This window comes from Drosophila persimilis, unplaced genomic scaffold, assembly GCF_003286085.1.
Source record: "Drosophila persimilis strain 14011-0111.01,24,50 unplaced genomic scaffold, DperRS2 tig00000002-arrow-pilon, whole genome shotgun sequence".
NCBI lineage: Eukaryota > Metazoa > Arthropoda > Insecta > Diptera > Drosophilidae > Drosophila > Drosophila persimilis.
In genome coordinates, this window is record NW_020825289.1 from 14,975,344 (window position 1) to 14,995,243 (window position 19,900).

General features: G+C 47.7%; 4 protein-coding genes across 5 annotated transcripts; 2 read left to right on the top strand and 2 right to left on the bottom strand.

Moving 5' to 3' along the window:
- Window positions 1-443: 443 nt before the first annotated feature.
- On the top strand, window positions 444-3,364 carry LOC6593026 (protein lethal(2)denticleless). The gene is made up of 2 exons (XM_002018183.2): window positions 444-528; window positions 890-3,364. The coding sequence occupies exons 1-2, from the start codon at window positions 486-488 to the stop codon at window positions 3,163-3,165; spliced, it is 2,319 nt and encodes a 772-aa protein (XP_002018219.1). The 5' UTR covers window positions 444-485; the 3' UTR covers window positions 3,166-3,364.
- LOC6593024 (lethal(2)neighbour of tid protein 2) lies at window positions 3,361-7,274 on the bottom strand. The gene is made up of 2 exons (XM_002018181.2): window positions 6,980-7,274; window positions 3,361-4,675 (listed from the first exon to the last, which is right to left on the bottom strand). The coding sequence occupies exons 1-2, from the start codon at window positions 7,263-7,265 to the stop codon at window positions 3,423-3,425; spliced, it is 1,539 nt and encodes a 512-aa protein (XP_002018217.1). The 5' UTR covers window positions 7,266-7,274; the 3' UTR covers window positions 3,361-3,422.
- On the top strand, window positions 4,910-6,851 carry LOC6593025 (protein tumorous imaginal discs, mitochondrial). Of its 2 annotated transcripts, none has more exons than XM_002018182.2 (2): window positions 4,910-6,335; window positions 6,511-6,851. In XM_002018182.2, exons 1-2 carry the CDS (start codon window positions 4,945-4,947, stop codon window positions 6,695-6,697), a joined length of 1,578 nt encoding a protein of 525 aa, XP_002018218.1. In that variant the 5' UTR covers window positions 4,910-4,944; the 3' UTR covers window positions 6,698-6,851. The 2 variants fall into 2 exon arrangements, with proteins under 2 accessions (XP_002018218.1, XP_026842563.1); XM_026986762.1 differs by having other exon boundaries at window positions 4,910-6,322.
- Window positions 7,275-17,073: 9,799 nt separating the features above from the next.
- LOC6593023 (purine nucleoside phosphorylase 1) lies at window positions 17,074-18,156 on the bottom strand. The gene has a single exon (XM_002018180.2). It carries the CDS (start codon window positions 18,104-18,106, stop codon window positions 17,114-17,116), a length of 993 nt encoding a protein of 330 aa, XP_002018216.1. The 5' UTR covers window positions 18,107-18,156; the 3' UTR covers window positions 17,074-17,113.
- Between the last annotated feature and the right edge of the window lie 1,744 nt (window positions 18,157-19,900).

Below are 19,900 nucleotides of genomic sequence, written 5' to 3' on the forward strand. Positions count from 1 at the left end.
GTGTGTGTGACCGCGGACTGAAAATACCGTCTGACCCTCAGAAAAATACCGAAATATACCGTCTTATCTTCCAAACATACAGGAAATATACCGATAACAAAAGAACTTAACCCACTTAGGCCCCCTTTATTTCAACAAGATACCAACTCGATTTAAGTCGGGGAATATAACACAAATAATAATAATAACTCTTGTAGGTCCATCTTATCTTTCATCTTTGCATAAAAAATCCCACGATGAAGCATACATCTCAAATACGCTTTGATTTTTAAAGATTTATAATTTTCGGGGTCGACAATGGGTTAACTGTTCTCGATAGCACCTGCATCGATAACCTTCGCGCCGCCCCATTTCCATCTCTACGGTCCAGCTGCGTCGTTGAAAATATGCTAGCATCGTTTTCTATTGTTTTATTTTGAATAAAATAGCAATTAGACTAGTGTAATTCGATCCAAAGGAGCTCTATTCGTATAGCTGGTGTCAAAATGAACATAGACAACAAATTGCGCAGCAGGGAGCACGGGTTCTGTGAGTATTTCGAATGGCGGGAGAATTTCACTTTTGGCGGTCGAATTTTCTATGTAAATATGTGATTAATTCGACAAGTTACATTGAAATGAAATGGCAATTGGCACTCTAGTGGCAATAAGCTAAGCCTGGGATCAGTCTGTGGCACTCTAGTGGCAATAAGCTAAGCCTGGGATCAGTCTGTGATCCGTCGCTGTCTCATCCAGGGAAGGGTTCTCCAGATCTCCGGGTCTCTAGCCGAAATTGCAGCGCAAGCGAAAACGTATTGAAAAACTAGACTGCAACATAGACAAAGACGCAGACCACGATGGAGACAATCTGAGAGCTGCACTAATTTCTGGCTTTTTCACTCTCATTGCAGCCAACGAGCGGACCTACGATTTCGCCCTGCGTCGTCTGTGCGTGGCCAAAGAGGACAGCTGGCGGGGAATCGCTCCGGCCAACTACTGCCCGGACTTCAACCCAGAGCCGCCCATATTTTCGGCCAAGTTTGCCAATTGCAACGGCTATAGGCACATTCTGGCCATAGCCAATGAGGATGGCAAGATCACACTGCAGGACACCACACAGCGCAACCACGAGCCGGAGGAGCAGTCCCTGCCGGGGCCACAGTGCCATTACAATGCAGTCTTCGACCTGGAGTGGGCCCCGGGGCAGATGCGGTTCGTTTCCGCCTCGGGGGACCACACAGCACGGCTCTGGGAGGTGGCTGGCTCGGGCATTAGGGGACTCAACTCGTATATTGGCCACACACGATCCGTTAAGTCGGCCGCCTTCAAGCGAACAGACCCAGCCGTGTTTGCCACTGGCGGGCGAGACGGAGCCATTCTCATCTGGGACATACGGGCCAATCTCAACATGGATTTGACCTCTCGCGTGGACAACTGCATCTACAGCGGGCACACGGGGGGACCGGGCACGCCCGTCTCGCAGCGAAAGCAGCGCTCACGCACGCCCAAGATGTCGTCCAGCGCCACCTCGAGCAGCATCACGGGATTGGCCTTCCAGGACGACAACACCCTGATATCCTGTGGCGCTGGCGACGGTGTGATCAAGGTATGGGATCTGCGACGCAACTATACGGCCTACAGGAAGGAGCCGCTGCCCAGGCACAAGCTGCCGTATGCCGGACACTCCACCTTCCGGGGATTTACCAATCTCATTGTGGATGCGGCAGGGACGCGGCTCTTTGCCAACTGCATGGACAACACGATCTACTGCTACAATCTGGTATCGTACTCCCCCAAGCCGCTGGCCTGCTACAAGGGTCTGCTGAATTCCACCTTCTACATCAAGTCCTGCCTAAGTCCGGATGGAAAGTACCTGTTGAGCGGCAGCAGTGACGAGCGGGCGTACATCTGGAACCTAGAACATGCAGAGGAGCCGCTGGTGGCTCTGTCGGGCCACACGGTCGAGGTGACCTGCGTCGCCTGGGGCTCTTCCCACGACTGTCCCATTGTCACCTGCAGCGACGATGCGCGGCATAAGATCTGGCGCATGGGACCCGACCTGGAGGGTCTTAGCGAGGCCGAGAGGGCGGACAAGTATCGCGGCCATGCAAGCTATGTGCGCCAATTCAGCAAAAAGTCCACGGCTCCGGCCACCGGCAACCACAAGTACAACCTGAGGGATCTGGAGTCTACGCCACGCTCGCTGAAGCGCCTGATGGACCAGAACGAACGCACGCCCGGCTCCATCGAAAAGGTGGCCATGAAGCGTTCATTTCTGGACATGCTGGGCGTGGCCAGCAGCGAGGTAGATGCCGAGCAACCGCAGAAACGAACCAAGCCCCTGGAATCCCGCGGAAGGCGACTCTTTGGGCCCTCTAGCCAAGAGCCCACTTGCAGGCATATTCAGCTGCCGCCGATTGGCGAGGAAGAAGCATCACCCAGCAAAAAGCAAAAGGAGAACGCAGCCGCCGATGATATTTCCCCGGGGACCAAGCTGCTAAGCCTCAACTCCTCGCCGGCCCACTCGCCGCTCAGCGAGAATGTCAACCACATATACGCCTCACCACCCACCACATCCGCAGCTGCAGCTGCAGCAGCGGCGGCGGCAGCGGCTGCCTCCGAGGGAGCTGGCCAGCAGCCCCTCTCCTCTGTGATCTACTCGCCCACATCGAACCTGCCCAACTACGTGCTGGACGGGGAGGCACCGCATCTGGCCATAATGTCGCCCAAGCGCAAGGCCAAGGAAAAGGTCGACTGGCTGACGAACATACGCAAGCAGAAGCTGATGAACGGCAGGGCGCACGTCTCGCTCAGCGACAAGATCAACGAGGAGCAGCAGCAGGCCAACTCTGTGGATGTTTTGGCCTCGCCGCGTCTCCAGTGCCTCCGTCAGTCGGAGTGCAGTCCCCGCTTAAAGGCCACTCCCCGGCGGCGCATCTCGCACACTGATGCTGGAGGTGGTGCGGGCGGCTCAAGCGGATCCATACCACAACCACAGCCACGCACACCCACCTCCAGTCGCCGGAACAGTGAGACAACACTGCTCCGCTTCTTCAGCGTTCAGCGCAGCAGCAGCGTGGCACCCGACGAGACGGCGACAGCGTCGGGGCCAAGCGAGATGTCGCCACCTCCATCGGTCACGCCGCTGACACTGCGAACGCCCACGACAGCGGTGGGAAGCGATTAAAATGTCGCCTAACAAATGGGGAGAATCGTATCCCCTCGTCGTATTATTGTACCCTTAGTTTTAAGCGGACATTGTTGTAAGCTATTTTATGTAGATCCTAGCTTGAATCTTATTTTCGTTGGGCGAGTTGGTAACCAATTCCCCCGGCACTTTGTACAGCGCCACTACAAAAGACTAAATAAAAGTACATCCATAAATAGTTTAAGCTTCATTACATTTGGTTACAAGTACAGTGTGGATCACTACTGTATGACTAGTTATTGCACTTTCTTCTGCTGTTGTTGCTTCTGCTTGGCCGCCGCATTCAGCCGCATGGTCTGGAAGATCTGACGGGCCACACCGAAAAGCAATACGAGGTGACAGAGATGCAGGGCCGAGCTGGACAGATAAGTGCTGGGATAGCTGTTCCAGCAGTACTCGATGATGCCCAGAATGAGATAGCGCACGCCCAGGGTATAGGACGTGGACCAGACCAGATATGGAAGCGAGTGAAAATACCAAACGTAGAACTGATAGTGCAGCGAGCGGGAGCAGGCCACGCCGATGAAGTTGCACAGGAAAAAGGGCAGCAGGGCCAGTTGCGTGCACCGTTCAAAGTGGATGCCATAGCGCTCGGCCTCCGCCCGAGCGGGAGCGGGTGCTGGAGGAGCCGCTGCCTTGCCGCCCGATGACTTTTGTAGTGTCTTTTCGAAGGCATTCAGAAAGGATTGCTGTTCGGCGCTTAGCTTCTCCGTGTCCTTTTCCTTTTTCGCTTCCTTCTTGCTCTTCCTCTGGGCTTGGACTTCGCTATTCTTCTTGGCAATTTGCGGCTGCAGTTGGTCCTGGACACTGCGCAGGCGAACATAGCTCTGGAAGAAGGTCCACGTGGGCTTGGCAAACACTAGCAGGAGCACCAAATGCAGGCCCAACAGAGATAGGTGGAACGTACGGTGCTCAAAGAACTCCCTACTCAAGAACCTATAGTTCACCGTCCACTTGTGCTCGAAGATGCGGCCCAGGTCGAAGCTGCCACGCAGATACTCCACCGGATGGGAGAGCAGAAAGGGGGCGCCCAGCAGAAGCTGGACCGAACCACAAATTGCAAGCTGCAGGAAGGTCTTCAGCGGTCCCAGATTGGCCAAGTAGAAGAGCAGCAGGGCCGGTGCAAACAGCAGAATATTCATCTTGACGCCCACGGCCAGGCTGAAGAGAATGCTGCCCCAGGTCCAGCGCCGATCCACGAAGAGATTGAGTGCCGCATAGAGCAGGAGGATGGCCACGGGATCGTTGAACAAACGCAGCACATAGATCGAGTGAATGCGGTACGAGGTAAAGGCGCTCAGGACCAGCACGTACGGCGGCACCTTGCGACTCTTCGCGTACAGGCGCAGCACCAGGCACATCTGCAGCAGGTAAATCCCGGCAAAGATGTACTGCGCCACCCGCACATTAGCGCCATGCGACGTTATGTAGTAGAGGGCCGAGTAAATGTACACAAAAGCCGCCGGATACACTAGGGGCCCAGTATCACCTGCAATGTAGACAAAAGAAATAGTTTAATTAACATTTCCCTTGTCTGTTCTTGTCTTGTTCCGTTCCGTTACAGTTCGAATTCTGTTTCGAAGCAGCTGTATTTTCGGCGCGCACTGTGAATGGCAAATTCAAAGAAGAGCAACGTCGTCGGGCGACTGTCAAAATGTCAGATGTCAGTGTCAGAAAGAGAAGGAAAATTTTTATTCGAGAAGCATGGAGGTTATTACGGCATGTTTTTAGCTGAGAACTACAACTTTTAATGTAAATATGATTTCGTGTCAAAATTTGTTCGTACTCCGCGGCCAACTGCCGGCGATCCGCTGCTGCCGCCGGTACCAACAGCACCTACGGACAACTCTGAAACACAGCTCCAGCTTCTCGCCCTGGGGCCCCACGGCAGCGCCGAGTATATCGCATGCGTCCGCGTCCAAATTGTCATTGCTGGGGCTTAGGACACGCGATGATGGACGGCACACAGTCCGCAGTTTTCACACCTCCAGCCGCATGCTGGCCAAAGACTACTACACGACACTGGGGGTGGCCAAGAACGCCAATGGGAAGGATATCAAGAAGGCCTACTATCAGCTGGCCAAGAAGTACCATCCGGACACCAACAAGGAGGACCCGGATGCCGGTCGCAAATTCCAGGAGGTCTCCGAGGCCTACGAGGTGCTCAGCGATGATCAGAAGCGGCGTGAGTACGACACCTACGGCCAGACGGCGGAGAACATGAGTCGTCAGGGTGGCGGATTCGGTGGCGGCGGCGGCGGGGCAGGACCCTTCGGACCCGAGGGCTTCTCACAGAGCTGGCAGTTCCGCTCGACCATCGATCCCGAGGAGCTGTTCCGCAAGATTTTCGGCGAGGGAAACTTCCGCACCAACAGTTTCGACGACTTCGCCGACTCCAAGTTCGGTTTCGGCCAGGCTCAGGAGATGGTCATGGACTTGACCTTCGCCCAGGCAGCTCGCGGCGTCAATAAGGATGTGAATGTCAATGTGGTGGACGAGTGCCCCAAGTGCGCCGGCTCCAAGTGCGAGCCGGGCACAAAGCCGGGCCGCTGCCAGTACTGTAACGGCACAGGCTTCGAGACCATCTCGACGGGACCCTTCGTCATGCGTTCCACGTGCCGCTACTGCCAGGGCACGCGCCAGTACATCAAGTATCCGTGCAGCGAGTGCGAGGGCAAGGGAAAGACTGTGCAGCGCCGCAAGGTGACTGTACCGGTGCCGGCGGGCATCGAGAACGGACAAACGGTGCGCATGCAGGTGGGCAGCAAGGAACTGTTTGTGACCTTCCGAGTGGAACGGAGCGACTACTTCCGCCGTGACGGGGCCGACGTACACACAGACGTGGCCATCTCGGTGTCACAGTCCGTCCTGGGCGGCACTGTACGCGTCCAGGGCGTCTACGAGGACCAGTGGATTAACATTGAACCGGGCACCTCCTCCCACCACAAGCACACGTTGCGAGGCAAGGGCCTTAAGCGGGTAAACGCTCATGGCCATGGCGATCACTATGTACACATCAAAATTGATGTGCCGCGGAAGCTGAGCAAGGAGCAGCGCGCACTCATCGAGGCCTTCGCCGAGCTGGAGCTGGACACGCCAGGCAAGATCCACGGCATCACCCAGACAAAAAATGGCAGTAAGAAAGCAACGTAAATACACCCTAGCAGATAGAAACGCAATTTCGCAAGTCAATTCTCAATCTCATTGCCCAATGCAGCATCTAATGTAATTGGAGCTTCAATTCGTAGTTCAAATATATGTGGGTTAACAGTCTGAACGATACTTAAACGTCAATCCCTGTCTTTTGCTCTTCTATAATTGCAGCACAGGTGCGAGTGAACAATCCGGAGCTGTTGGAGGCGGAGCAGCCAAAGGAACCAGCAAAGAAAGCACAAGCGAAACCAAGGAACAGCAGGACCAAAAAGAGTCCAAGCCCAGTGGGGGATCAGGGCAAAGCGAAGGCGGAGGCGGGGGAGGCTTCTTAAACAAGATCAAATCTATGTTCAACTGAAACACAATTGTTTTACGTTAATATTTAAGCAAAAACAATGTTAATGTTGCTCCTAAGATAACGTTTTGTTTTAAGTCTAAGACTAGGGGTACGAGCAGCAGGACCTATTCCAAGTGGAAGAGACGAATAAACGATGTTCACAGTCACAGTCCAAGCAAAGGACTTCCCATTGGTTCCAGAGGGATGGAGCAGAAACTTTAGATATAGAAGCATTGGAATGGGGGCACATGGCAGCCGCCGCTGGTGTCCAAAAATAAACTCGAGAAAACCTTGAGCACTCACCGCGCAGCAGGGCATAATTGGTGGTACCGTTCAGGAAGCCCTCGCACTCCTGCATGTAGGCCACCCAATCGATCTCCGTATATGGCACGCGCCGAATCACAAACACATTGATAGCTGCTTCCGCCAAAACAATCAGAACACTAATTATGGGCAAGGCGGCCGGCTCGAGCACCAGGTACTTGAGAAAGCCTATATTCAGGTATTTGTCCAGCAGTGTCTGCAACAGGTTGCTGGACTTTTTGCGACGTCCAGTCGGACGGTTGTTGTTGCCTTTCGGTGGGGCCATTTATGTGATAATATTCGGAAAATCAACTAAATTAAATGAAAAAAATCCACACAAGACCAGGGCTGCAAAAGCACAAGCACTGACTATTCACTATTCGTTCATACAACGAACGTGTTGCGAGCGAACTTTCTGCGTACGCTCCCAGGTTCTTCGGCTCTAGCGTTCGGCTCGACTCGTTGTGTGCCGGTTGTGTACTTTTTTACACGTGCATATTTTATAAACCAATGAATGCGAATTAAAAGCTAGAGTTCTCAGGTAACTCTCAGTGAAGGAACTAAATGTATTCCTTCAAGAAGAATTTAATGAAGAGAGAATTTTTAAAATTTGATGGCATTCTTGAATGCCCATTACATATGTATATGTACAAATATGCAAGGAAACCACCACAATAATGAATTTTGAATTTGAAAGCTTAATACTTTCCAGACAGTAATCTTAAGCAACAAAGTGCTTAGATCCGATTTATAACTGCATTTATTAGCTTTTCACAATTGCAAAGTTTAATACAACCAGATGTAAGATACTTAAGTTTTGTGAAAAAAGCCCTACCGCTGAAAACACACAAGCAAAAAAAAATGATTTAAAAAAAATTAGGGTAAATAACTAAACTTAAAAAAATAAAATTATTTAATAACTTAAAAGCCACAGTCGAAATGTGTAGAAAAAACCCGAACGGCAGACAATTAATTAAAATTTTGTAGTCCATTTACTGACCAGCGCAATTCGGATACTCCTTGCTATAATCCGGCCTTATGGGTATTGGAAATTACCTTTCTCGTCATACTCTACCCATAATTTAATGAAGAGAATTGAAAGGGAGTTTTACGGAGTTTATCTTTAGGGCAAATGCAAAAACATGACATAAAAACAGTAAATGAACTAATTATCTTTCATTTGAAATTGGTGAATGAATGGGGATATGCAGAACTACAGGCAGTGCATGCAAGAGACCCAAGGCCAGACGGGGGCAGGGATGTGTATAGGGTTGGCAGTGAGTAGGAGAGCAAGTGTTTGGGTGGGATGTGCGCAACTGAAAATAAATGATTAATGCTCATCGTTTGTTTCATAGATGGATGGATGCGTGGTGTAAACCTGGAAACAACCGTCCCAGCAGAGGCCACGTCCTCCCCTTCCTGTACAAAGCGCGAAAATTGCCCTTAAGCCAAAGGGACATGGGATGGATATTGGTTCTGGTGGTTTAACGCATCATTGAGATCTATTGACGAAGGGGAAATGTTGAAACACGGTCCGGTAAACGGTCGCAGGCCGATACCGGACAAATTCGCGCGTCTGCTCATGCATACATATCTACATATATGGACATGTTGCTCATTTACAAAAAAACGGACAACTGTTGGAGCTTCTCCCATTCCTCTTCATTCCGCTGATATGTGGCACATGTCATCCTTTGCATGGATTGTCCTTCACCGTAGATTTCTGGGCAATTAATTGCCAACCGGGACATGGTATGCGTTTGATTCAGTCTCAGTCTTCTCTTTACAAGAGAACTTTTCTCGTACCCTTGCGGGGGGTATTGCGATTTCAGCATATAATCACCCTGTATCCTGTATCTGGCTAGGAATATTGATGAAGTCCTTACTCATCCAAGCCTACAGCAACCCGACTTGATTGATTTTTCTGTTACAGATTCGTGTGGAACACTTAACGGATATATCATAGTTGTTGAATGGAATCTGCCAGGGTATCCAAAATTTCGGTCCTCGAAGATAGGGTTTCTTTATTGTTTGTTGATGCTTTTGCTTGCTGCACATTAATTGTGTGCACTGCACCATGTTTTCATTCGTACGCCTCTCAAAAGCGATGAAAAATCCGCCTCCTCGCTCAGAGTGTCAACAGGACTGCAAGGACTGCAATAACGACGGGTAAAAAAACCACTGTGGATGCAAAAAATGGCCATGTAATAACATTTCAAAGGTATCCCACGCCCGCGTTGAAACGGGGATTCATTAAAAAAAGTTGCATGTATTTTTGTAACTTGTTGCGTACAGAATTTTATATCGCACGGATTTTTACTAAAATTTTCGACATTTATTTGAGTGCGATTCAGGGCCATTCAATCGGAATAATGAAACCTTCCACTCAAATAAAAAATTCTGTTTAAGTGAGTATTATTTTATTAAATATTGATTCACAGATGTTCATATAGTACGAATGTACTTGTTGCATTGCAATTTTGGTTAAGGAATAGCTTTCCCCGCTTCCCCATTTGCCATTCAAAGAAATATTCATAGATATTTCAGACACAATCATTTGATGTTTGTCGTCTCCACTTTGTGGGTCAATTGTGTCTAATGCTAGTTATCACTTTATGAACTATAGAACTAAATCGGTCATTGCTTATCAGTAGCGTCGCCATTGTGTATGTGAGTGGTTCCACAGTTCCATGTCTGTATGTATAGGCAACGAAGCAGCCTAAGACTGAGAGCTATTTACGAGTATTCGTGGTACAAGTGAGAAAATTGTTTATTAATCAATAATAATCTATATAGAAACATATGTACATATGTATGTATGTACATACATATCCGTGCTGTTATCATGCTGGTTGGTCTACTCTACTGATAAGAGCAAGCTGTTAAATGCAAATCTCCCAGCTTCGCCCAATACTAGTTCCCAACAGAACTTTGCACTCAAAATGGTGCTTATGCTTATTCATTTCTTTGGGATTAAATTCATTGTGTCACGATTTAGCAGCTATTTATTCTAGAAACAATGACGGGACGGATTTATAACCATTTATTGCAAGAAGCGTCTGATGATACTTTAACGTGCTTCACTTGCCATTGCCGTTTCCATTTAATAGATTGTTTGGTTAGCTCTGAATGGACTTTTTTTGAGCGCTGTACCTTATGCATCAGTTGTTTTGATAGTCAAGATTGCACCTTACTGTGACGCCTCTTTTCATATGATAGCTCCAGCCCTGAACGGAAAACAACACTCTCCCACACACACACACACACGCACATCATTTATGAGCCTTTCTGTTTGTGTTCGTTGGACCAGATGACAGGCGGGTGCCAAGGGAGCTTCGGCCGTTTAAGAGTTCAATCATATAAAGCGTTGTCGTTGTCACTCATATATACACACACATATGTGTATGAAAAGAAAACGTACAAAAATAGAAACACAACTGTTAATAAAAAAGGAGAAGCATATGAGCGCAGACAAAAAGCTTATTTGCATGTGCTTGCTGAGCGTCAACAGACAGCCTACCTAGTCTCTCTGCTTAGTGTAGGGTACAACAGAACGCATGCAACAGCTGGTCGGAGTCAAGGTGTATTTATATGAGGTGGCGCATAGAAAAAGTGTTTATCGAACGGCTCATTCTTGATGATTATTAAACTAGTGTTCACAAATTAATTTTAGGTGTACTCCGTATATACATACATATGTATGTATATTACCTCTGACAAAACTGCTTTCGCTTGAGCGCTTCTAATTATGCGTCACCTTACAAAAGTACGTCCTGGTCGAAGCGTACGATTTTTCATGTGCTGATTGGCCTGGCCCCCTCCCCACTCCTCTGACACTCGTTGCTCCAACACTAACAGCTCTGTCTGCCTGCCTGTTGCTGCTCCACTCTCACTTCCCCTCCAACGTTTCCACCTAGTTCCTCTATCTTCCCGCTGCCCTGCTCGCGTAAGAAGCTTATTGCATACGAGTGTGTGTGTGTGTTGGCATGCTCTTCGTGCTTCGCATGGAATAACTATATCGGGTAGTTTCCTACTCAGAGGGACATAATTCCAGGCATATCTAGTGCCTATGTCGCTCAGACAACGAGATGGATGGCCTTACCTTTGTTTAGTCATACCCTGGTACTAAGAGATAGCTGGTTGGTTCAGCTTTTGGCCGAGTGAAAACGAAACGAGCCGACGGAACAAGCCGAATGTGCACTCTGTATTTGTTTGTTTGCCTTTCCATCGCGAGATTTCCCCATTTCTGTTTTCGACTTGCCGCGTAACGGTTGTCATTGCTCCCGAGTGCACACAGCGAGGCTCGCACGCAACAACAGCAGCAGCAGCCCGCACCTTCTCTTCACCTCTTTCTGGAAGAGTCAAGTCTAGACTACGCTTAGTTTACAAGAGAGTGTTCCGAAGAACGGGCAGAAGTTTTTCCTTTTTTAGTTTGTTTGATTTGTTCGTTTTGTTAATCTGGTAATTTCCCCAAACTATCCCTACTCTATGTTTAAGTGTGTGTGAGCTCTCGGTGCTGAAATTGGCGTTGTTCTTCGTTCCAGAATTATTCAAATTTTAAAAGAAACAAGAAAAGAGCGCGCGCTCAAGATAATATGCCGAAAAAAGCAGAGAATCATTGTTATTGCATGGAAAATTACTACAGAAATCAACAACAAGCCAAACCGAAAACACAAAAAGAGAATAAAAAAAAGAGCAGAAAGAGAAACAACAATAACACAGAGGAAAGCATGTGAGCCCCATAGACGACGAACCGCATAAACAAATTAAGTGATGCTCCCTGCCTTCCTCCGTGCTCCGCGCCCTCTCCCTGCTACACGCGCCATTTCTTGAATTTAAATTTAAATTTAAACTATTATTGTTATCGGTGGCAGCCTGCTCTTGATTTCTATTTTTTCGCGCCAAGTGCAATCGGCTTTTACATAATTAATATGGTCAAATCCAAAAAATGTTCCAAAATGTATAATATAAACAACTTGGGCCAAACGAACGCATGTCAAGTCACACCCGCGCAACTTTGCGCCGTTTTCTAGTTCTTGTTGCTTCCATTTCGAAACTGTTTCCGAGATCTCCAAAATATACATATGTGTACATATGTATGTATGTATAGATTTCTGATTAACGCATTATATTTATTTATTCCACAGTGTTTCTTCCCTCGTTCGTATTGTGTTTCGCGGCTGTTGTATTTTACTGCAATTAGTTACTGTTACTCTACACCACACCCATCGCGCCCAGAAACTAACTGTATTCGAGTGTGTCTGTTATCACCGAAAAAAGACATACGCTTCACGTACATACATACACATTTAACTCGTAACGAAATCGACGTGTGTGTGTGTCGCTTTATCGGAGAAGCCAAAGGCAAGCAAGCGAGACAAAGCAAAAGAGACTCGCGTCCGACAGACCCGATAAAGCAGAATCAACAAGCACCAAACTAACGGCGGTCACGTCACTCTCTTCAACTGCACTTCTCTGCACCAGCAACAATTAACCTGCATTGAGAGCGCCAGAGAGCTGATCACCACACTCGCTTCCCTGCACCGTGGTTCAATTGCGCTCTGCTCTCCCTGTCCATCCACGCTCTCTCTCAGCAAGGCAAGCAAATGAAGCAAATGAGCTGTTTTGCCGACGCTCTCTATGGGTAAGTTTCCTAAGATGAAAATTTAAGTTCAAATTAAACTCGTCTCCGCCTCTACTGAAAACTAGTTTTTCCGAAAAAAGAAAAAAAAAACTGCAAATGGTCTGCCGTATCGATAGCCGTATCTCACATACATAATTCCTCGGTACTCTCGCCAGGGGCACCATTTACAGACACAGACAGATACACAGCAATAGGCTTCCAATGCAGCGCCCTCTTGGCAGGCCCGGCACATGAACATCACCAGAAACCCAACCAGCTTCGGTATTTTGATACCCTATTATAGAGTAGAGTATGATGATTTACACCAGATGTTTGCAACGAACGCAGAGCCCCAACTTGTATGCATGCAGTTTATAAATGAGAACCCCCGAAGTTGGTTTTTAATATCGAGGGTGTATTTTTGGTTTGTATGTTTGTGAGCCAGACGCATCTCCACAGTGTCGACCCCCATTCTAGGAAATGTGATGGGATTGCAATGTGCCAGCTTCGAATGAAACCACCAATTTTCATGCCTTGACCAGGCCCAGTACCTGCAACAGCAATCAAAAAATTCCACCTTTGAGGGAACCCTTTTTTATCTGGCTAAAACTCCCAAAAACTAGATCAGGACCCTGTGACCCAGTCCCATCAAAATGTCTGTTGATTTGCAGTTATGCAATTGGAATGACTGGCTGAAGGCAAGCATAATCAGTTTTTAGCCAGAAGGAAAAGGCTGTCGTCGGCCAGAAGGAGAATGTTCTTGCATCGAATGTGGTCCCGTCTCTGGCGCACACCATACGAAGCACACAATTCTGAGCTGAGGAAATTGGCACATGACCTGACCTACCGCAAGAAAATCTAAATTAGGCACGTTTTGCGCTCACTCTCCCCCTGTATCGTGCATCTGTCCCTCTCACTCTCACGCTGCTGTTTGTTTTATGTCGTTTTGTTCGAAACATTTCTTAACTTTGTTTGTGTCTGCACGCCATCATTCTATTGTTTCGTTCTTCGTTGTGCTCACAACATTTGCATTGTAATTATTCTACTCGATTCTTTCCGTCCTTATGCCAGAAACTGTTTGCACTCGAAGGAATACCCAAGAATTTCGAGTTATTTGTGGCTATCAAGCCAACAGTAAAATTCTGTTGAATCTCCTCTTCCACAACTAAAAGTTGTAATCAGGATTAAAAATGAATTTTATTTGATTTATTTTATTTTTCAATAATTTGTTAAGAGTCTGGCTTGTGCTGTTGGGTTGTTGAACGAAACAATTATGATATCAAGGGTTACAATTCCGACGGCACACACTCAAACTCCTCACCCACTCAGTCAGCGATTGAAACACTCGCTCACTTATTGCTTCACACACTAATACCTTCAATGCGCTGCACTCTTCAAGCGAACAACTGTTGCTTGCGATTGTTGCTCTTGCTGTTGCTGTTGTAGTTTGTTTCCATTTGTCGCTGTTGCCAGGCGCATTATAGCGGTTATTTCGGTTATGCGAGTGTATCGGAAATCACTCGAACTCTGCTTGAGGTTCGAGTGGAGTGATTGAGATGTGTGTGGATCTCCATTTGTCAGAACAGGGGCGCTCCGCAAAGGGTCAGGGTGGGGGTCAGTCTCTGTCTGGAATTTGAGGTCCGAGTCTGAGTTTTCTGGGAGTTTTCGCTTCATTGAATAATGATATCTGCAAACATACATACATATGTACATATGTACATACGTGTGTATATATCGCACCCACGTCTCCCCCGTCACATTCCATTCAATTCCCTTAACGAAATGTAATTGTCATTGAGTATACGACCTGGCGACCAGAGTCGTATGATTTATTCAAAACGGGCCGTTTTCAGCCGTCGTTTGTCGTCGCTTGACGTCGCTTGTGCAATGTATTAGTTAAGCAAATAGCAACAATTGCCAATGGCTGCTACAGAAAAACAACAACAACAACAGCAATTACAGTCGTCACTTCTATGGCCGCAAAGCGAGGGGTGACTGAACTTCCAACAAAAAAAAACTGTAACTGCAACTGCAAGTGCAGCTGTAACTATTAAATTATATAAAGGGTATCTGTCGGAAGGGTGCATCGTTTTGGGATATATGTACATATAATCTAAGAAATGCCACATCCATTAATAAGGGGGGGTCTCTTATGCGGTCTCCTTTGACTTTTCAATGGATTAAGTTCGGCAAGCCGTTCCGGCCAAGGAAACTTTTAATTGTACAACATTCCAACTGCACACTGTTTTCGTTTATGGCTCTGACACTGTTCTTTGCTGTCTGGAATCCTTGCAGCATGTCCAAGGAGCGAGCGAAACCCAAAACGTGATTCACTTAGCGCCAGATGAAAGCAGATGCCACTGAAAGTGTTTTGTGTGTGTTGGGGGTAACCTAATTGTGGACTAATAAAGATTGATTGGCCTGGCTTAAACTCTCTCCTCTCTCTCTCCCGCTTTGAAGACCAAACTCTAATCTAATGATTTCTGGTTTATGGTCCCAAGTGATAAGGCGATCAGATGCAGGGGAGGCGGGTCATGGGCCTAGCAACAGGCTGGTCTAGGAATATACTGTAGTATTGTGTAATATTCTAGAATAAATGTTGCACATTTTAACGCTGAATCATTTTATATACTTTGTTTTGTGTATTGCGTTGGCTGGCATTTGGCATTTGTGGTTGAATGCTTTTATTTGCTTATCAGAAAGCGTAATGAAACGTCGCGACGTCAACAGACATTCGACATATGTATACGAGCTTTCACATTAAATAATAGACCTTTTATTGATTACATACATTTTGCTCCTCCTTAAATATTTGCTTGAGATCAAACCACAGATGCACAGAGTTGTCCCCCCTTTTCTTTTGGCTGTAGATACAAAAGTATCTCTCTTTTGCACTCGTACAGTAAAGATGCAAATGAATCTGGAAAGCTGACAATTTGATTACGGCTTACGGCTTACGGCTTACGGAAAAGTATTAAATATTTTAGTTATTTAATGGCAAATAGTTGATATAATTAGTACTGGGCCTCAAAAGAATCTTTGTGGCAGCTGTAGCTGTATGCCATTTAAATTGTTTTGTTTTGGTTGTGGCAGGGCAGATGTGGCACGTACGAGTACGAGGCGAGGCGAGGCGAGACGAGGCAATTGAAATGCCAAAACTATTTGCTGCACACCAACCTATACTGTATCTAATATACAGACTATCTGTGCATCTGTATCCACATATCTACGTATCTGGCAATCATCTGCTGGTGCTGCTGCTGCAGCGTCGCTGTGGCAGGGGCATTTCAATTGCTGCCACTCTGATATTCAACGCACAAATGCCTCGAATGGCTTTGATATTTTTAAATTCAAATAAAACTAAATGCAATGCCACAGTACACTGAACTGTTGGCCAAAAAGGGGTGCAGATGGACAGGTGGACAGGTGGAGATACCACATTCAGTAGATAGGAGTATTTTTGTTTAATTACTCGCCGATAATTCAATCATCATTTTTGTGCGGGTCGTTGAACTAGCCGCATCTCAAAAGCTCAGAATCGCATAAATCACAAGTTGGCTGAGAAAATTAAAGCGGGGGGAAAACGATCTACGAGTAGCAGTAGGAAAACAAATCGCAAAAACAAAATGCGCGTGTCAATCCGTCCCACCCCCCCGTTCACTCTTCCTATATACACATATGTATATATATAGCCGTATACTTAAACAATCAGCGTGGGGAGGAGGCTAATGATTCGTCATCGACTTGGGGCCCCCAACAAACAATGAAACAATGATGAAATTGGCAGCAATGTGACACACAAAAGAATGAAATACGAATACGAGTACGTGTACAAAAAAGTTCAAATCTTTTAATTGTCATAAAGAAGGACACAATGTACAGTATTACAGCACCAGGGAATGAATTGTTGTAGTAAACAGTTATGGGAGAGCCTCTTTGCGGGGTATAAATGTCCTTTACACACGAAGAAAACCGTGCAGAATCCACAAAACTGAATTTTCAAAGACTCTGAGAGGATGAAGCTCCCAATATTTCTGATTGCAGATGGTTCTTTTGTAGGTAATTACCATTAAATGTACGTCAATTTATTGTATGTGGATGTAGGGATGCCCACGAGGGAGTAGGGATGCAGCGTATTACGTATACGCCGAGTGGTGGTGGTGGTGTTGGTGGGAGGGGGTTGGGCTGTGCTCCCAATACTTTGACAGTTTTATCGCTGGCCATTTGGGCCATTAGACAGCTTGACACCGGGCACACTTGCACCTACCTCTGCCTCCACTCTGCCCCCTTTCCGCTTGCCCCTTTTTGTGAGTTGGTGGGGTGGTGGGGTAGCCAGCAGCAGCTGCACCTGTCGCTGCTTCCGCGTTGAGAGCTTTCTTGGCAACAGTTGTTGCTTTGTTGCACTTCGCATTAAAAGCAAAACAAAAACAGCAACAAAAACAGAAAGAGAAACAGAAACAACGCAATCGAGTGGCTGGCGGTAGGGTAAAGAAATCTATTTTTGGGATATCTCACAGATTGTTGTGGATGCAGTAGATGAGGCGGGAGATCAGATCGGTGCAGGCCTGCAGGCGTTGCATGGGCATCTCCATCTCCTGCGTCTCCTGCGCCTCCGCCACCTCATGCTGCTCGTCGTCCTTGCTGGCGGCCAGCGTAATGATGCCCAGAGAGAAGATCTTCAGGCCGCAGTGGTGGGACACAATCACCTCGTGGACGAGGGACATGCCCACAGCATCGACGCCCATCACACGCAGCATCTCCCCCTCGGCGTTCGTCTTGCAGGTGGGGCCGCACAGGCAACCGAAGACACCCACTTGGAGGCAGTCGTCGAAGCCCAGCTCTCTGCCGATCTGCAGGCTCTTTTCGAGCAGGTGTCTGTCGTAGGCGCGGGTCATTGCCAGCTTGCGAACGCCGAAGCGCGGATCGTGGGCGCCCGTCAGCGGCGTCCTGTCGAACATGCCCAGCATGTTGATGTGGTCCTTGATGAGCATAATGTCGCCCACGGCGTACTGGGGATTCACTGCCGCCGCGGCGCACGTCAGCAGGATGTGCTGGACGCCGCACAGCTTCATGACGCGCACGGGCAGGACGCTGCTGGCCAGCTGGTAGCCCTCGTAGGTGTGGAAGCGGTCCTGCATGGCCATCACGGTGGCCCCCATCACGGTGCCCACGACCAGGTGGTTGCGGGCGCCCTCCAGCGTGGAGCACACCGGGAACTGCGGTATGTCCTCGAACGGTATGAGCACGGGCTCCTCGATAATGTCGACCAGCTGGCGCAGGAAGTGGCCGCATATCAGCCCGATCCTGGGCCGCATTTGGCAGACCTTCATGATGTGCTCGGCCATCGCCTCGATCTCCCCGTAGGCGTACAGCTCGCTCTCCGGCGTGCAGATGACGGGCTTGGGCCTTCTCAGGGCCTCTTCCTCCTCCATTCGCTGCTGCCTGATCGCCTGCAGCCTCCGGGCAATGGGCGACTTGCCCGAGCAGCAAGTGGGGCTGCACATGGCGCCAGGACAGAGAGCGGCACTCTGCTACTAAATCAACTTTAATTTATCACAAATAAAAACACTTGATTAGTGGGACATGGGTATACCTATGGACTATCCCTTGAATGGATTTGACAAGCCGAGCGTCAAAGGAATTCATTCTTTTGTGACCCGATGTCCGCACAGCAAGACGCCATCCACCGACTGGTGTGCGGTGCAGGCACGGTTTTTGTTGAATTTTTCGATTGTTCCAAACATCCTTTGCCTGCCACAAAAGCCCCCCGTCAATCCGCAAAACAAAAGGCAGACAACAACCGTCGGGGGCTGTTAATTTAATCTGGAAATGTAAAAATATACGCGTGGGAGTCAACAGAACATTCGTGATGAAAACTATATTGATTTCTGCCGTACGAAACTCCAGTTGAACTCCAGTTCGAGGCAAACGAGAAGCGAGAAAGCGGCTTACAATATTAACAGTGCGTATACGTGACGGCAATGCTCATACGCAATGGCGTTCGCCACAGCAGCAGCAACAGAAACAGAAACAGCAACAGCTACTGACTGCACTGTACCCCTCAGCACTGCAACACATTTGATTTTTTTGGCTTTTAGCAGCCGATAAAAGCGAAGGAGTAATGCAAGGCTACCCTGTAAAGTTGGTAAGCCGATCTCGATTTGGCTTGACTTTGGGCGAATTACTGAAGCATTCAGTCACAACACTCACAGAATATTCAGTATACGGTATTCGCTATTCGGTATTCGGTATCCGGTATGCCTGTGGCGTTGTCTTTAACAATAATAAAATAAAAACAATTGTTAATAGGGAACTTTGTAACATTGTTTATGTCATTTGAGCGCTCACACAGATGCTTGAGTTACAAAAATCGTTGTTGCCGCACCCCCGCACCCCCGCACCCCCGCACCCCCACACTCCCGCTGCTCCGCCCCCACAAACAACAATGTCACGCGTGACGTTTGACGGCAATGTGGATGCCGCCAAGGCAATGGCAACCGATAGCAAAGTTTATCCAGTGAGAAATATCATCTGTTTCACCCAACTACGTCGCGCCCGCTGCCCGTCTGCCTGTCTGCCTGCTCCTCGCAGTTGCAGCTACAAATTTTGGCCTGTATTTGATTTGTGTCTGCCGCTGTCTGCTTATTTGTTTGCTACTTTGCGTCTGCATGCCAAAAATACTATGCTATGTTAACATTTGGGATTAATTTCTGGTTCATATTTGTTTTTGTTTGTTTGTGTTTTTTGCGACTGTTTGTTACCTTGCCCCAGGAAGAGGCAATCGAGGCATGGGCAAAAACACGTTCCCCAAATATTCCCATTCAGACTTGCCGTGCACTTTTGCGGTCTTGTAGGTGCCTATACGATATAGGATATCGGGTATAGGGTAGAGGGTAGAGGGAGGAACTGCTCAGATTCGATTTCGAAAATGTTTCGTTTTTCTAGGAAAAACCCATGGCTATTTGATATGTTTTCCCCCAAAAGTTAGCAACCAAAATTCGACTGAAATTCGACTCGATTCGAAGGAAAGTGTATCTATATCTTCGCTCACCGATGAAATAATCTTTGAATTTGTGTGTGTTTTGGGGCTTGTTTTTGGATGTTTGTTTTTGAAAGCAAAAAACCAAAACGAAATGTTAAATATATTGACTGGCATTTGAATGCTAATTGAAGTTGGATACCTCCTATACGATCTTATATGTATGTATGTATCTCCATGCTGTTGCTGTGGGAAGTTTTTTGTTGGATAAGCGGGCATTTCCGGGGGAAAAAGGAAAAAGTCAATTTTCCAAATTAAT

Bases quoted from the DNA above. Each gene is read 5' to 3' on its own strand.
- LOC6593026 (XM_002018183.2), top strand. From the start codon at position 486: ATGAACATAGACAACAAATTGCGCAGCAGGGAGCACGGGTTCT. The intron at 529-889 runs GTGAGTATTTCG...CTCTCATTGCAG, and splicing joins CAGCAGGGAGCACGGGTTCT to CCAACGAGCGGACCTACGAT.
- LOC6593025 (XM_002018182.2), top strand. From the start codon at position 4,945: ATGATTTCGTGTCAAAATTTGTTCGTACTCCGCGGCCAACTGCCGGCG. The intron at 6,336-6,510 runs GTAAATACACCC...CTATAATTGCAG, and splicing joins AATGGCAGTAAGAAAGCAAC to CACAGGTGCGAGTGAACAAT.
- LOC6593024 (XM_002018181.2), bottom strand. From the start codon at position 7,265: ATGGCCCCACCGAAAGGCAACAACAACCGTCCGACTGGACGTCGCAAA. The intron at 4,676-6,979 runs GTGAGTGCTCAA...TCTACATTGCAG, and splicing joins CAATTATGCCCTGCTGCGCG to GTGATACTGGGCCCCTAGTG.
- LOC6593023 (XM_002018180.2), bottom strand. From the start codon at position 18,106: ATGTGCAGCCCCACTTGCTGCTCGGGCAAGTCGCCCATTGCCCGGAGG.